Consider the following 17,723-nt stretch of genomic DNA (forward strand, 5'->3'; position numbering starts at 1 on the left):
AAGGACATTACCGAGACAGATATCAAAGAACATTACTGAGACAGCTATCAAAGGACATTACTGAGACAGATTAAGGACATGACCGAGACAGATAAAGGACATGACCGAGACAGATAAAGGATATGACCGAGACAGATTTTTCACTTCTATTGTTAAAATGATTTAGGATTTTTGTTTATATAAAGGATATACTGTAATGTAACTCTAAGTATGGAATTAAAGATGACATTTTCAAGTTGAATATAATCTATTACCTATAGTAATCACTCAGGTTGTACAACTGATATAAAACACATTTTACACAATCGTTTGGCCAGACTACAACATTTACACAAACGTTGTGTGGTGTCTAGTCTATATAAATTCTGCTGTTTATTGGAAGAAAAAAAATGAACTAGACAATTCATTCATCATTTCCAGATGCAACAGTAGATCAAGTCATTACATTTAAATAAATCATTTCCTGATCTGTCTCGAAACGAAATGAAATACTGACCTGTATAGATTTGATAATAGACTACAAAGAGGGAATACTTGTGAGCTCAAACTGATTATAATGTCAGTTTCATATTTCAATCCAGTCAGAATGAATAAACAATTAGATGAGATAAACCTTGTGTTTTTAGTAGACTGTGGCTGACAGCGTTAGACCAGGTATTGTTTGTGGACAAGTCCTGCACATAAACCAAATAATCTGTTGAGACGGAATGGGATGCATAGGATAACGAGCAGCAGTAGCTACAATGTTTGAAACACATTGACCCAGAACTAAATCACACAGCTGACCAAATTATGCAAGATTTTAGATCTGGGTTAACCAAGATTAAACTCACCAAAATATTCTAGAGCAGCAATATATTAAGTGCAGGGGTACATACTTCAAACAGAGCACATTTAGACCCTATTGCCAGAGGTTTACATAAAGGTGATTCCTCAGCGTCATCAGGCTTGACCGAGAGACAGTAGGAGAGAGAGGAGAGACAAGAAGAGTAGGACCAGGGATGAGTGGGCCAGAGTTGCCCCACTGGCAGGAGTAACGACAGCAGTAATTGCGCTGACAGTTGTGTTGTTGGCAGTGTTGGTGTCATTGACGGGGGTTCTGGCTGTGACAGGTAAAGGGAGTGTGCCCACAGTGGTCTGAAGGAAGCTCTGGAAGCGAGTGGTTTTGGTGAAGACCTGGATGCTGGAGGAGCGAGGACTCCGGCTCCATCGTGTTTTGCTGGAGCTGGTCTTGTTGCTGCTGTCGACAGTCAACACAGCAGCTTGGTACCATGCATCACCCTGCTTACACATCAGAGGACCACCTACTTCACCCTGTAGGGAGAGAGAAGAACGAACACACGGGGGGGAGAGGTCAGCATTGTCATGTCAGGCAGACAGCCAGACTGGTTGCCAACCAAGCTACTTAACTGGAAGATCATTATGAAACTTGGGACTGTCCTCACTAGGTGGATTTAAATGTCCTACCATCAGACAGGCTCTGCTGACGCCAATTCTGGAGATGCCAAAGTCAAATAGATCACATCCCAACAGTTGCAGAGCTATCCTCAATAACTAAACAGACATAATGCAACCATCCTTGCTGTACACCAGTTGACACTTCTGATTCAACATTTGAAACCCATTATTGTGCGTTTGCTTTGTTTGTCGGACCAATCGGTACCTGTCGAAGGTCCAAGGCAGCAGTGCAGATGTTATCAGAGGAGCCAGAGCTCTCACAATCCACCACAGAGGTCTGGGACTGCTGCAAGTTCTGTTCGGCTGAGGCACGAGACAGAATAGAGAAATAGAGGACGAAAATCACAAGTTGACCAAACAGAAAGAACACATTTATTTTATCAGGTAAGTTGACTGAAAATACATTCTCATCTACAGCAATGCCATGGGGAATAGTTACAGGGGAGAGGGGATGAATGAGCCAATTGGAAGCTGGGGATGGCAATGATGGTCAGATTGGGAACTTAGTCAGGACACCAGGGTTAACACCCCTACTCTTACAATAAGTGCCATTGGATCTTTAATGACTACAGAGAGTCAGGACACTTGTTTAATGTCCCATCCAAGAGACAGCACTCTACACAGGGCAATGTCCCCAATCACTGCCCTGGGGCATTGGGATTTTCTTTTTTTTGACCAGAGGAAAGAGTGCCTCCTACTGGCCCTCCAACACCACTTCCAGCAGCATCTGGTCTCCCATCCAGGGACCAACCAGAACCAACCCTGCTTAGTTTCGGAGGCAAGCCAGCAGTGTTAGTCTGTTCCAGTATTACACACTGACTCACCTCCACCCTGGTCCTTGCCCCAGCCAGCCACCCAGCACTGAGTCCCTATGCTGAAGGTGCTGCTTCCCTGGTCCACACAGATAGGCTGGATGTAGTCAGACAACGTGGGTTGGCTGGCCAGTCTGAGGATTGCCACGTTGTTCGCCGTCAAGGTGCTCATGGTGATGTTGATGACTTTAAGGGTTACCTCGTTGGGGTTGGAGCCGTTCTGCTTCAGACGACCCATGATCACGGTCCACTGAGAGGCGTCGGACTGACTGGGACGTGGGAATAGTGAAGTTGGGGAACTTTAGCTTGGCATTACAAATACCTTCTATGTAATAGGTCCTTGGTTCAACTTGAGCACCAAGGGATGGAGATCTGACCATATGCATCTGACCAACTCAGCCGTTTACATACAAGTGGAGTGTGTTACCTGGAGAAGCACCCAGCATCGCTCATGACATAGTCCTCTGCCACCATTGTTCCCCCGCAGACGTGTGTTCCGTTTGTCTGAAGACTGGCTATCCAGGGCCAGGATCCCCCCGAGGCCAAGCCCCCACCAGTAAGGGAGTTCAAAGAGGCACTGCCGCACACCACGGCTGCAGAAACAGGGAGAGAAGCACTACAGAAGTCAGGGCTGACTTTTGGCTGAGTGTAGATTGAAAGAGAGGGATAGTGTAGATTGAAAGAGAGGGATAAACACTAAAGTTTGGATGTGGTCAAATGGAGATTTACAGATACGTTGGCTAAAGCTACAACAGGAGTAACAGATGGGTTGGCTAAAGCTACAACAGGAGTAACAGATGGGTTGGCTAAAGCTACAACAGGAGTAACAGATACGTTGGCTAAAGCTACAACAGGAGTAACAGATACATTGGCTAAAGCTACAACAGAAGTAACAGATGGGTTGGCTAAAGCTACAACAGGAGTAACAGATGGGTTGGCTAAAGCTACAACAGGAGTAACAGATACATTGGCTAAAGCTACAACAGGAGTAACAGATGGGTTGGCTAAAGCTACAACAGGAGTAACAGATGGGTTGGCTAAAGCTACAACAGGAGTAACAGATACATTGGCTAAAGCTACAACAGGAGTAACAGATACATTGGCTGAAGCTACAACAGGAGTAACAGATACATTGGCTAAAGCTACAACAGGAGTAACAGATGGGTGTGGCTCCAGGAGGAGGCAGCAATTTTCACAGAGGGAAGTAAATCCACTTACGTTCAGGAGTGGTTTTAGGGGCAGTTGTAGTGGTGGTTTTAGGGGCAGTTGTAGTGGTGGTTTTAGGGGCAGTTGTAGTGGTGGTTTTAGGGGCAGTTGTAGTGGTGGTTTTAGGGGCAGTTGTAGTGGTGGTTTTAGGGGCAGTTGTAGTGGTGGTTTTAGGGGCAGTTGTAGTGGTGGTTTTAGGGGCAGTTGTAGTGGTGGTTTTAGGGGCAGTTGTAGTGGTGGTTTTAGGGGCAGTTGTGGTGGAAGCGGTGGTCGTGGGGGCAGTTGTGGTGGTGGCTGGGGCTGGAAGACCATTACAGGAGACACTGAGGTCAGAATCAGTCCCACTGGAGGAGAAGGTGACGTATCCTGGCTGGTCACTGGTGATCTGGGTGTTGATCCAGGTCTGGTACTGAGACACTCTTGCGTACACTCCTGGGAGATTTGCCTGGGCACACCCGTTGCCGAAACTCACAACCCCAGACTGGATCCAGCGAATACCCTGTTTGCTCACCATTGGACCTCCCGAGTCCCCCTATTCATCGACAGATTTACAGACACTGAGATTAGATTTTTTTATGAAACATAATGGGTTAGTTTAAAAAAAAGTTTTGGACTAAAAAGCACGTTTAATGGATAATCTCTATTTAAAGTGCTTTTCAATTTAGGACCAGGCTAGGTATAATCTGAGTCCGAGAAACCAGACACAGATTACGAATGTGTCATTAGCCCACATTGTAATAAACAAAGAAAATAACCAAGAAATTTTACCTGACAGGAATCCTTTCCTCCTGCTGATAGACCAGCACAGATCATGTTGTCGGTGATGGAACCAACTCCATAGTTACAGTTACACTGCTTATTCCCCACTACTGGCACATCCACCTCCTGTAGGGTCTGTGGTGAGGGCAGGGTCACTGAGGAGCGACAAAACAGGTATTCCTCAACATACATAATACCTATCAGAATTCTGATCCATCATCAGCAGTACTTCAAATCAAAAATCAAATCAAATCAAATGTATTTATATAGCCCTTCGTACATCAGCTGATATCTCAAAGTGCTGTACAGAAACCCAGCCTAAAACCCCAAACAGCAAGCAATGCAGGTGTAGAAGCACGGTGGCTAGGAAAAACTCCCTAGAAAGGCCAAAACCCAGACAGGATGACCACATCAGTGACTCAACCCACTCAGGTGATGTCCCCCCTCCAGGGACGGCATGAGAGAGCCCCAGTAAAGCCAGTGACTCAGCCCCTGTAATAGGGTTAGAGGCAGAGAATCCCAGTGGAAAGAGGGGAACCGGCCAGGCAAAGACAGCAAGGGCGGTTCGTTGCTCCAGAGCCTTTCCGTTCACCCTCCCACTCCTGGGCCAGATTACACTCAATCATATGACCCACTGAAGAGATGAGTCTTCAGTAGAGACTTAAAGGTTGAGACCGAGTTTGCGTCTCTGACATGGGTAGGCAGACCGTTCCATAAAAATGGAGCTCTATAGGAGAAAGCCCTGCCTCCAGCTGTTTGCTTAAAAATTCTAGGGACAATTAGGAGGCCTGCGTCTTGTGACCGTAGCGTACGTGTAGGTATGTACGGCAGGACCAAATCAGAGAGATAGGTAGGAGCAAGCCCATGTAATGCTTTGTAGGTTAGCAGTAAAACCTTGAAATCAGCCCTTGCTTTGACAGGAAGCCAGTGTAGAGAGGCTAGCACTGGAGTAATATGATCAAATTTTTTGGTTCTAGTCAGGATTCTAGCAGCCGTATTTAGCACTAACTGAAGTTTATTTAGTGCTTTATCCGGGTAGCCGGAAAGTAGAGCATTGCAGTAGTCTAACCTAGAAGTGACAAAAGCATGGATTAATTTTTCTGCATCATTTTTGGACAGAAAGTTTCTGATTTTTGCAATGTTACGTAGATGGAAAAAAGCTGTCCTTGAAATGTTCTTGATATGTTCTTCAAAAGAGAGATCAGGATCCAGAGTAATGCCGAGGTCCTTCACAGTTTTATTTGAGACGACTGTACAACCATTAAGATTAATTGTCAGATTCAACAGAAGATCTCTTTGTTTCTTGGGACCTAGAACAAGCATCTCTGTTTTGTCCGAGTTTAAAAGTAGAAAGTTTGCAGCCATCCACTTCCTTATGTCTGAAACACATTCTTCTAGCAAGGGCAATTTTGGGGCTTCACCATGTTTAATTGAGATGTACAGCTGTGTGTCATCCGCATAGCAGTGAAAGTTAACATTATGTTTTCGAATAACATCCCCAAGAGGTAAAATATATAGTGAAAACAATAGTGGTCCTAAACCGAACCTTGAGGAACACCGAAATTTACAGTTGATTTGTCAGAGGACAAACCATTCACAGAGACAAACTGATATCTTTCCGACAGATAAGATCTAAACCAGGCCAGAACTTGTCCGTGTAGACCAATTTGGGTTTCCAATCTCTCCAAAAGAATGTGGTGATCGATGGTATCAAAAGCAGCACTAAGGTCTAGGAGCACGAGGACAGATGCAGAGCCTCGGTCCGATGCCATTAAAATGTAATTTACCACCTTCACAAGTGCCGTCTCAGTGCTATGATGGGGTCTAAAACCAGACTGAAGCATTTCGTACACATTGTTTGTCTTCAGGAAGGCAGTGAGTTGTTGCGCAACAGCCTTTTCTAAAATTTTTGAGAGGAATGGAAGATTCGATATAGGCCGATAGTTTTTTATATTTTCTGGGTCAAGGTTTGGCTTTTTCAAGAGAGGCTTTATTACTGCCACTTTTAGTGAGTTTGGTACACATCCGGTGGATAGAGAGCCGTTTATTATGTTCAACATAGGAGGGCCAAGCACAGGAAGCAGCTCTTTCAGTAGTTTAGTTGGAATAGGGTCCAGTATGCAGCTTGAAGGTTTAGAGGCCATGATTATTTTCATCATTGTGTCAAGAGATATAGTACTAAAACACTTGAGCGTCTCTCTTGATCCTAGGTCCTGGCAGAGTTGTGCAGACTCAGGACAACTGAGCTTTGAAGGAATACGCAGATTTAAGGAGGAGTCCGTAATTTGCTTTCTAATAATCATAATCTTTTCCTCAAAGAAGTTCATGAATTTATCACTGCTAAAGTGAAAGTCATCCTCTCTTGGGGAATGCTGCTTTTTAGTTAGCTTTGCGACAGTATCAAAAAGGAATTTCGGATTGTTCTTATTTTCCTCAATTAAGTTAGAAAAATAGGATGATCGAGCAGCAGTAAGGGCTCTTCGGTACTGCACAGTACTGTCTTTCCAAGCTAGTCGGAAGACTTCCAGTTTGGTGTGGCGCCATTTCCGTTCCAATTTTCTGGAAGCTTGCTTCAGAGCTCGGGTATTTTCTGTGTACCAGGGAGCTAGTTTCTTATGAGAAATGTTTTTAGTTTTTAGGGGTGCAACTGCATCTAGGGTATTGCGCAAGGTTAAGTTGAGTTCCTCAGTTAGGTGGTTAACTGATTTTTGTCCTCTGGCGTCCATGGGTAGACAGAGGGAATCTGGAAGGACATCAAGGAATCTTTGTGTTGTCTGTGAATTTATAGCACAACTTTTGATGATCCTTGGTTGGGGTCTGAGCAGATTATTTGTTGCAATTGCAAACGTAATAAAATGGTGGTCCGATAGTCCAGGATTATGAGGAAAAACATTAAGATCCACAACATTTATTCCATGGGACAAAACAAGGTCCAGCGTATGACTGTGACAGTGAGTGGGTCCAGAGACATGTTGGACAAAACCCACTGAGTCGATGATGGCTCTGAAAGCCTTTTGGAGTGGGTCTGTGGACTTTTCCATGTGAATATTAAAGTCACCAAAGATTAGAATATTATCCGCTATGACTACAAGGTCCACTAGGAATTCAGGGAACTCAGTGAGGAACGCTGTATATGGCCCAGGAGGCCTGTAAACAGTAGCTATAAAAAGTGATTGAGTAGGCTGCATAGATTTCATGACTAGAAGCTCAAAAGACGAAAACGTCTTTTTTTTTTTTTTTTTTTTTTGTGTAAATTGAAATTTGCTATCGTAAATGTTAGCAACACCTCCGCCTTTGCGGGATGCACGGGGGATATGGTCACTAGTGTAGCCAGGAGGTGAGGCCTCATTTAACACAGTAAATTCATCAGGCTTAAGCCATGTTTCAGTCAGGCCAATCACATCAAGATTATGATCAGTGATTAGTTCATTGACTATAATTGCCTTTGAAGTAAGGGATCTAACATTAAGTAGCCCTATTTTGAGATGTGAGGTATCATGATCTCTTTCAATAATGACAGGAATGGAGGTGGTCTTTATCCTAGTGAGATTGCTAAGGCGAACACCGCCATGTTTAGTTTTGCCCAACCTAGGTCGAGGCACAGACACGGTCTCAATGGTGATAGCTGAGCTGACTACACTGACTGTGCTAGTGGCAGACTCCACTATGCTGGCAGGCTGGCTAACAGCCTGCTGCCTGGCCTGCACCCTATTTCATTGTGGAGCTAGAGGAGTTAGAGCCCTGTCTATGTTGGTAGATAAAATGAGAGCACCCCTCCAGCTAGGATGGAGTCCGTCACTCCTCAGCAGGTCAGGCTTGGTCCTGTTTGTGGGTGAGTCCCAGAAAGAGGGCCAATTATCTACAAATTCTATCTTTTGGGAGGGGCAGAAAACAGTTTTCAACCAGCGATTGAGTTGTGAGACTCTGCTGTAGAGCTCATCACTCCCCTAACTGGGAGGGGGCCAGAGACAATTACTCGATGCCGACACATCTTTCTAGCTGATTTACACGCAGAAGCTATGTTGCGCTTGGTGATCTCTGACTGTTTCATCCTAACATCGTTGGTGCCGACGTGGATAACAATATCTCTATACTCTCTACACTCGCCAGTTTTAGCTTTAGCCAGCACCATCTTCAGATTAGCCTTAATGTCGGTAGCCCTGCCCCCTGGTAAAACAGTGTATGATCGCTGGATGATTCGTTTTAAGTCTAATACTGCGGGTAATGGAGTCGCCAATGACTAGAGTTTTCAATTTGTCAGAGCTAATGGTGGGAAGCTTCGGCGTCTCAGACCCCGTAACGGGAGGAGTAGAGACCAGAGAAGACTCGGCTTCTGACTCCGACCCGCTGCTTAATGGGGAAAACCGGTTGAAAGTTTCTTAAAGCAAGTTTAAGTTTACTTAAAGCAAGCTACAACACTCACCTCCACTGCTGATGCTGCCCCAGCCGGTGACCCAGCTAGTAGCCCCAGCATGGAAGGAGCTGCCTGGTGCAGCTAGGCAGACTGGCCGAATAAAGTTTGTAAAAGTCACAGCGGAGGAGAGCTTCAGCAGACACATGTCGTTGTCACTGGTACTTCTGGTGTAGTTGGGGTGGAGGATGATCTGAGTGACTGTCCGTGTCACCTCGTTGGGGTTGGAGCCCTGCTGGCTCAGACGACCCACGTAGACCAACACATTTGATGCACTGATACTGAGAGAATAAATATATAAAAAAAGATAACAGTATTGTTTTTTAAAGAGTGGAACAGTTTAGTCTCGATTAGGTTTGACGTTAGGGTTAAATGTGTCCCACAATCCTGCAAATCCTCACCTGGAGAAGCAGTGAGCAGCAGTCAGCACCCACTCTTTGTTGATCAGGGATCCCCCACAAAAATGTCTGCCTGAACTGTGAAGACTGGCCTGCCATGGCCAACTCCCTGCAGGAGCATCCTGACCCCCCACGATCCTAGTGTTAAGAGGAGGGGTTCCGCACACTAACAGCGAAAGAGAATGTTGGGTTATTTGGAAAGTTTGTGTCGAAGAGGTCACATTGGTGTGACAGTGCATTATAAAAGGTTTAAATCTTAAGATTTAGAGAATATCTGTAAGTGGTGAAAAGGACTTACCACTCAGCTGTGAATGAGAGCCTGAAATACAAGACAGAAAGAAAAGAAAATCCTTTAATCCTTCCCTTACTCTCTGTATCCAAACCCTGGCATTTTCACTGGGTCTATCTAGAACCTAAAAATGATTTCTTAGCCTGTCCCCACACCAGAACTCTTTGAAGAACCCTTTTGGATTCCAGGTAGAACCCTTTCCACAGACAGTTCTATATGCTACCCAAGAGGGTTCTCTCTGGAACCTAAAAGGGTTCTTCAAAGGGTCTGCCATGGGGACAGCCAAAGAACCCTTTTGGAATAATTGTTTTCTAAGAGTGAACATACTGTCCCATACTGATCAGAGTGTACATACTGTCCCATACTGATCAGAGTGTACATACTGTCCCATACTGATCAGAGTGTACATACTGTCCCATACTGATCAGAGTGTACATACCGTCCCATACTGATCAGAGTGTACATACTGTCCCATACTGATCAGAGTGTACATACTGTCCCATACTGATCAGAGTGTACATACTGATCAGAGTGTACATACTGTCCCATACTGATCAGAGTGTACATACTGTCCCATACTGATCAGAGTGTACATACTGTCCCATACTGATCAGAGTGTACATACTGTCCCATACTGATCAGAGTGTACATACTGTCCCATACTGATCAGAGTGTACATACTGATCAGAGTGTACATACTGTCCCATACTGATCAGAGTGTACATACTGTCCCATACTGATCAGAGTGTACATACTGTCCCATACTGATCAGAGTGTACATACTGTCCCATACTGATCAGAGTGTACATACTGTCCCATACTGATCAGAGTGTACATACTGTCCCATACTGATCAGAGTGTACGTACTGTCCCATACTGATCAGAGTGAACATACCGTCCCATACTGATCAGAGTGTACATACTGTCCCATACTGATCAGAGTGTACATACCGTCCCATACTGATCAGAGTGTACATACTGTCCCATACTGATCAGAGTGTACATACTGTCCCATACTGATCAGAGTGTACATACTGTCCCATACTGATCAGAGTGTACATACTGTCCCATACTGATCAGAGTGTACATACTGTCCCATACTGATCAGAGTGTACATACCGTCCCATACTGATCAGAGTGTACATACTGTCCCATACTGATCAGAGTGTACATACTGTCCCATACTGATCAGAGTGAACATACTGTCCCATACTGATCAGAGTGTACATACTGTCCCATACTGATCAGAGTGTACATACTGTCCCATACTGATCAGAGTGTACATACTGTCCCATACTGATCAGAGTGTACATACTGTCCCATACTGATCAGAGTGAACATACCGTCCCATACTGATCAGAGTGTACATACTGTCCCATACTGATCAGAGTGTACATACCGTCCCATACTGATCAGAGTGTACATACCGTCCCATACTGATCAGAGTGTACATACTGTCCCATACTGATCAGAGTGTACATACCGTCCCATACTGATCAGAGTGTACATACTGTCCCATACTGATCAGAGTGTACATACCGTCCCATACTGATCAGAGTGTACATACTGTCCCATACTGATCAGAGTGTACATACCGTCCCATACTGATCAGAGTGTACATACTGTCCCATACTGATCAGAGTGTACATACCGTCCCATACTGATCAGAGTGTACATACTGTCCCATACTGATCAGAGTGTACATACCGTCCCATACTGATCAGAGTGTACATACTGTCCCATACTGATCAGAGTGTACATACTGTCCCATACTGATCAGAGTGTACATACCGTCCCATACTGATCAGAGTGTACATACTGTCCCATACTGATCAGAGTGTACATACCGTCCCATACTGATCAGAGTGTACATACTGTCCCATACTGATCAGAGTGTACATACTGTCCCATACTGATCAGAGTGTACATACTGTCCCATACTGATCAGAGTGTACATACTGTCCCATACTGATCAGAGTGTACATACTGTCCCATACTGATCAGAGTGTACATACTGTCCCATACTGATCAGAGTGAACATACCGACTGACATCAGCATAAGTACCAATTGTTATAACACACTGATTGTCAAACCTCTAATGGATTGTACCCTTTTTGTTGTTGCCTAAAATGACATACTCGAATCTAACTGCCTGTAGCTCAGGACCTGAAGATGGCGGTGGGAGAAATGGCAGCCGTTTTACGGGCGACATACCAATTGTGCTATTATGTGTTTTTTATCACGTTATTTGTAACTTATTTTTCACATAATGTTTCTGCCACAGTATCTTACGGCAAAAAAGAGCTTCTGTATATCAGGACAGCGATCACTCACCTCGGATTAGACAAAGAGCTTCTGGATATCAGGACACCGATCACTCACCTCTGATTAGACAAAGAGCTTCTAGATATCAGGACAGCGATCACTCACCTCGGATTAGACAAAGAGCTTCTAGATATCAGGACAGCGATCACTAACCTCGGATTAGACAAAGAGCTTCTGGATATCAGGACACCGATCACTCACCTCTGATTAGACAAAGAGCTTCTAGATATCAGGACAGCGATCACTCACCTCGGATTAGACAAAGAGCTTCTGGATATCAGGACACTGATCACTCACCTCGGATTAGACAAAGATTTTTTCTTCAACAACTAGGACACACAATATGTACTTCAGACACCCGACAAGGCCAAAATCCCTGTCATAGCCTAACTAACCGGTGCCCCCGCACATTGGCAACCCAAACTATTTGCATTGTGTCCTGCCAGCCCCACCCACCAACCCCTCTTTTACGCTGCTGCTACTCTCTGTTTATTATCTATGCATAGTAGCTTTAACTATACCTACATATACATATTACCTCAATTAGCCAGACTAACCGGTGCCCCCACACATTGACTCTGCAGCTGTACCCCCTGTATATGGCCTCGCTACTGTTATTTTCACTGTCAATTTATTTCTTTACTTATCTATTGTTTATCAAATACCATTTTTTTTACTTAAAAATTACACTGTTGGTCAGGACTTGTAAGTATGCGTTTCACGTTGTACTCAACCTGTTGTATTCAGCACACGTGACAAATATACTTTGATTTGAAGCAAGGATATGCATATTCTTGATACCGTTTGAAAGGAAACACTTTGAAGTTTGTGGAAACGTGAAATTAATATAGGATAATATAACACAATAGTTCTGGTAAAAGTTTATACAAAGTAAAAAACATGCATATTTGAAATGCAAGAGAAAGGCCACAATGTATTATTGCAGTTTAGGCTCAATTTCGATTTTGGCCACTAGATGGCAGCAGGGTATGTGCAACGTTTTAGACTGATCCAATGAACCATTGTATTATTGTTCAAAATGTTGTATCAAGTCTGCCCAAATGTGCCTAATTAGTTTAATGATGCATTTTCAAGTACATAACTGTGCACTCTCCTCAAAACAATAGCATGGTATTCTTTCACTGTAGTAGCTACTGTAAATTGGACAGTGCAGTTAGATTAACAAGAATGTAAGTTTTCTTCCCATATCAGACATGTCTATGTCCTGGGAAATGTTCTTGTTACTTACAACGTCATGCTAATCACATTAGTGCATGTTAGCTCAACCGTCCCCGTGGGGGAGACACCGATCCCGTAGAGGTTTGCTTACCGTATGCTTCCCAGCCAAAACAGTTTGCGCATATATTATGACGTTTTTGTTTTGGTCTTTGGCAGTCTTTTTTCGGCTGATCGTGCACACCAAAAAAGGATTGAGGCAAGTCGAAGTTCGGTAGTTGAAGTCTACGCCCTTTTTGTCGGTGACTGGTAAAACGCACTCCTCCTAGTAGGAGTGGAAACATGAACCCACTGGGCACAGACGTCATATCAATGTCTAGTTTGGATTTACTTTGGTTGAATTGTCAACTAACGTGAATACAACGTGAAATCAACAAAAACGTCACCACGTCATTGGATTAAGGTTCCCTTAATAATGTTGCTTACTTTTTTTTACATTGATCAACATCACTTTGACAGTTTGAGCTGAAATGACATGAAAACAATGTTGATTCAACCAGTTTTTGCCCAGTGGGAAGTGTTTGCTGTCATTTAATGATAAATGACCAGTTTTCATGCACATTTTTCCACTTGAGAAATACTGCACCAAACATCTTAGCTAGATGTTGAATTGCTTGATTAAGACCCCCTCGGCTCCAATTCACTCAACACTTTTGAAAACACATAGGCCTACCTGTAAACTAGAATCTAGATGTGGGACTTGTTACCTTTCTTCTTTCCTCAATGTCAACAATTAGTATTTCTGCTTCACTCAACACTTTTGAAAACACATAGGCCTACCTGTAAACTAGAATCTAGATGTGGGACTTGTTACCTTTCTTCTTTCCTCAATGTCAACAATTAGTATTTCTGCTTCACTCAACACTTTTGAAAACGCATAGGCCTACCTGTAAACTAGAATCTAGATGTGGGACTTGTTACCTTTCTTCTTTCCTCAATGTCAACAATTAGTATTTCTGCTTCACTCAACACTTTTGAAAACGCATAGGCCTACCTGTAAACTAGAATCTAGATGTGGGACTTGTTACCTTTCTTCTTTCCTCAATGTCAACAATTAGTATTTCTGCTTCACTCAACACTTTTGAAAACACATAGGCCTACCTGTAAACTAGAATCTAGATGTGGGACTTGTTACCTTTCTTCTTTCCTCAATGTCAACAATTAGTATTTCTGCTTCACTCAATACTTTTGAAAACACATAGGCCTACCTGTAAACTAGAATCTAGATGTGGGACTTGTTACCTTTCTTCTTTCCTCAATGTCAACAATTAGTATTTCTGCTTCACTCAACACTTTTGAAAACACATACCTGTCCGCATGCACACGTGGCTTATTAACTTGAAGAACTTGAAAGTTGAGTCTGCTAGGTATGCTTTCCCGTCACCAACTACTTACAGGACACAAGAAACATATCTTCCTACCCAGTAACTCTTACATTTCTCAGAAATCGCTCCAACATTTCCTGGTTGCAAAAATTCTTGTAGTTCACCTTATTTCAGTTTATTTGACAAAACAAGCAGACAATGTGTAGAGAATCATTGTACCATCTAAACTGCTGTGAAATAGCTTTTCCACAACCCAAACTATAATATTTTCAGCGGTTTGATGTTGGTGTATAAACCCGAAAGTAAAAGACTCAAAAACGCTTCTTAGACTTACTTTCAAAGAGAATGAGATATATGTAACTCAGATTTCTATGTGAATTTGTTCGGGGTCGCCCAAAAAGTGACATATTGCAGTTTTAAATCGATTTGAGTTCAGTTAATTCATTCAGTCCAAATGTCTTTATATACAAGTTGAAATAAACTTAGTGGCGAACTTCTTTAAACCAGGTGAGTATAAATGAAGAACGCTGTAGGAGAAAGATACATTGAGAATTGTATTTACTTACCGTTTGACAGGAATGTCACCGTTATGGTCACCACACAAAGAGTCCTGAGGAAGGCCATGCTTTCTTGTTGGTACCCTGGAGTCAATCTTCCTTCCTAAGCATCCCTCTCTTCTGTTGTCTTTTCTCAGCTCCTCCCTTCCACACACCACATTACCTGCTAGATACACACGTGATACGTCTCTTACATACTTGTCCTTAAAAAGAAATCCCCCTCTGTCCACTTCCTTCTAAGCATGCATAACTAATGCTGTAATCTAATCCTAGCTCTTTGGTTTCCATTACAGAGTTATAATGTTGGCACTATTTTTATCACACCATTGCCAACTTAGAATAACTTTACTTCTGTGATTTAGTTGTAATTTTACCAGACTTTAATTTAGTTGTAATTTTACGACTTTATCTTATAAATGTTATATGTAGATGTTAACAGCGCTATCTTTCATTGCCCGACAACAAAGCGGTGCATGAAATTGTGAAGGAGAGAACGAGTTCCTGTGTCTGGAATTCTTTATGATCATGAGACTAAAATCAACACACCGAATACTTACTGTGAGTTTTCCATGTCTAGGAGCACTGACTAAGTTTTGCCACCGAGGCCCAAGACAAGAACCTACACTAAACCCTAAGGTGGAAGGTGACAGAGCTAGAGCGGTGGTTGTCAGACCATGAGACATCCTGAAAATTGGTCTTCTCACAAAATCGCTCTGTGACCCCCACAAGCATCATGGGACTAGTCTAAAGTCGGTAAAGACGATTTGCCAACTTCGGTCCGTAGCCTCCGAACAGTTTGGGTGAAACACTAATATGACCCCTCTGTGGAAAGGAACACGCACGGGGCTTAGACTATTATGGGTTAACCGTTTTAAATGTCAACTTCAATTGGGTGATGTCATAGTTGGGTTGTCCTAAGCATACTACTTATCAAAAACCCAAACACAACAGGGTGTGGAACGGCAGTCCGTAAGCACGATTTTATTGAGTGGTATTTTTTCACGAAGATAATATGATAAAGTGATCTCTCTTCCTCCTGGGTTGTTTTGAAGAAAAATTTGTGGCTGTTCTAAATAAATTAAGCTCTGTATCCTCATTCCAGGCATCACAGGCTAATAGGGATTGTTTTCCCCTTACCGTCATCTGACTGAAACTTTACCAGTTGAAAGTATACATAAATACAAGATATTATTGTATTACAAGTTTGATTTATTTTACAATTAAAATATGCAAATGAGGCAAACCATTCTTACATGTGTGATAATTTGCATATTACGAGAATCTGTTTTTCAACACATTGCTTCAAGGAAGAATGTTTTTGTTTTTTGTTTTATTGTGATGAGACTCCATGGTCAGACCTTTACAGATCAGTTTATCTAAGTATTGTCATTTCATGGAATTATTTAAAAAACACTATTCACTATGTATGACGAATATTACATAGTTCAGACATTCATTTGCATTCTGGGTTCCTCCGTGATACATTCTTTTCACGATGTTAACATTTGACATCCTCAAATGTACAGATACCATTTTCTGTGCAGCCTCTATTAAAAAAAAATGAATGGCCTCCAAGGTTCTGGTGACAGGGTGGATTTTCACCTTTTTCTATGGGTCGCTGGTACCAGCACCAATGCACACACCTATCCCGTAGCTGGAGTGAATCCTCTCTTGTGCCATCGAAGGATACATTCATGTCTATGATGACATCCTCATCCTCCTTCAGCATCTTTGCTATGTCTGGGTCTATATCTGTATCCTCCTACAGCATCTCTGCTATGTCTGGATCTATATCTGTATCCTCCTTCAGCATCTCTGCTATGTCTGGTTCTATATCTGTATCCTCCTCCAGCATCTCTGCTATGTCTGGTTCTATATCTGTATCCTCCTTCAGCATCTCAGCTATGTCTATATATCTGTATCCTCATCCTCTTTCAGCATCTCTTTTATGTCTGGGTCTATATCTGTATCCTCATCCTCCTTCAGCATCTCTGTTATGTCTGGTTCTATATCTGTATCCTCCTTCAGCATTTATGTTATGTCTGGGTCTATATCTGTATCCTCATCCTCCTTCAGCATCTCTGTTATGTCTGGCTCTATATCTGTATCCTCCTTTAGCATCTCTGCTATGTTTGGCTCTATATCTGTATCCTCCTCCTCCTACAGCATCTCTGCTATGTCTGGTTCTATTTCTATATCCTCATCCTCCTTCAGCATCTCTGCTATGTCTGGGTCTATATCTGTATCATCATCCTCTTTCAGCATCTCTGCTATGTCTGGGTCTATATCTGTATCCTCCTTCAGCATCTCTGTTATGTCTGGTTCTATATCTGTATCCTCCTACAGCATCTCTGCTATGTCTGGTTCGATATCTGTATCCTCCTACAGCATCTCTACTATGTCTGGGTCTATATCAGTATCCTCCTACAGCATCTCTACTATGTCTGGGTCTATATCTGTATCCTCCTACAGCATCTCTGCTATGTCTGGTTCTATATCTGTTTCCTCCTCCTCCTTCAGCATCTCTGCTATGTCTGGGTCTATATCTGTGTATGCTCTTCTAATTATCTTTGCAGTACTCTCCATTGGCTGTAGCTCTCTGCATCTCTGAAACTAAAGTGGGGGGAAAAGTACTTATTATGTCTGTCGACATTACAGACATAACTGCAATACTAAATATTAGCATATCAGCATGTATTTACTTTACGTAAAGCTAATTTCTCACTAACCACATTAGGCTACAGCCCTATGACACTGTAGGCCTATGTGACAATCTTATTGTATAGTTATGTTTTCCTATCACTCTGTTTTATTAACTTTGAATACATATGCTGGAGCAAGGAAATACATATTATTTATACACAGCAAGTCACCTGGCAATAATGGGCCACTCTCCCTTTTAATTTACCTGTCATTCTCCTATCATGTCTCTGATATGAGCTGAGA

At 42.7% G+C, this 17,723-nt stretch overlaps 1 protein-coding gene across 1 annotated transcript; it reads right to left on the reverse strand.

The window, feature by feature from the left end:
- Positions 1-308: 308 nt before the first annotated feature.
- LOC110499441 (transmembrane protease serine 9) lies at positions 309-14,962 on the reverse strand. The gene is made up of 10 exons (XM_021576582.3): positions 14,787-14,962; positions 9,343-9,363; positions 9,048-9,210; positions 8,659-8,927; positions 4,245-4,390; positions 3,489-4,008; positions 2,698-2,863; positions 2,283-2,539; positions 1,664-1,761; positions 309-1,314 (listed from the first exon to the last, which is right to left on the reverse strand). The coding sequence occupies exons 1-10, from the start codon at positions 14,842-14,844 to the stop codon at positions 943-945; spliced, it is 2,070 nt and encodes a 689-aa protein (XP_021432257.2). The 5' UTR covers positions 14,845-14,962; the 3' UTR covers positions 309-942.
- Positions 14,963-17,723: the final 2,761 nt, after the last annotated feature.

This window comes from Oncorhynchus mykiss, chromosome 20 (genome assembly GCF_057628025.1).
Source record: "Oncorhynchus mykiss isolate SJ-2025 chromosome 20, ASM5762802v1, whole genome shotgun sequence".
Classification (NCBI taxonomy): Eukaryota; Metazoa; Chordata; class Actinopteri; order Salmoniformes; family Salmonidae; genus Oncorhynchus; species Oncorhynchus mykiss.

Coding starts and splice junctions, on each gene's coding strand:
- LOC110499441 (XM_021576582.3), bottom strand. CDS start 14,844: ATGGCCTTCCTCAGGACTCTTTGTGTGGTGACCATAACGGTGACATTC. Junction 9,364..14,786: donor GGTGACATTCCTGTCAAACG/GTAAGTAAATAC, acceptor CTTGTATTTCAG/GCTCTCATTCACAGCTGAGT. Junction 1,315..1,663: donor CTGCCTTGGACCTTCGACAG/GTACCGATTGGT, acceptor CTCTCCCTACAG/GGTGAAGTAGGTGGTCCTCT.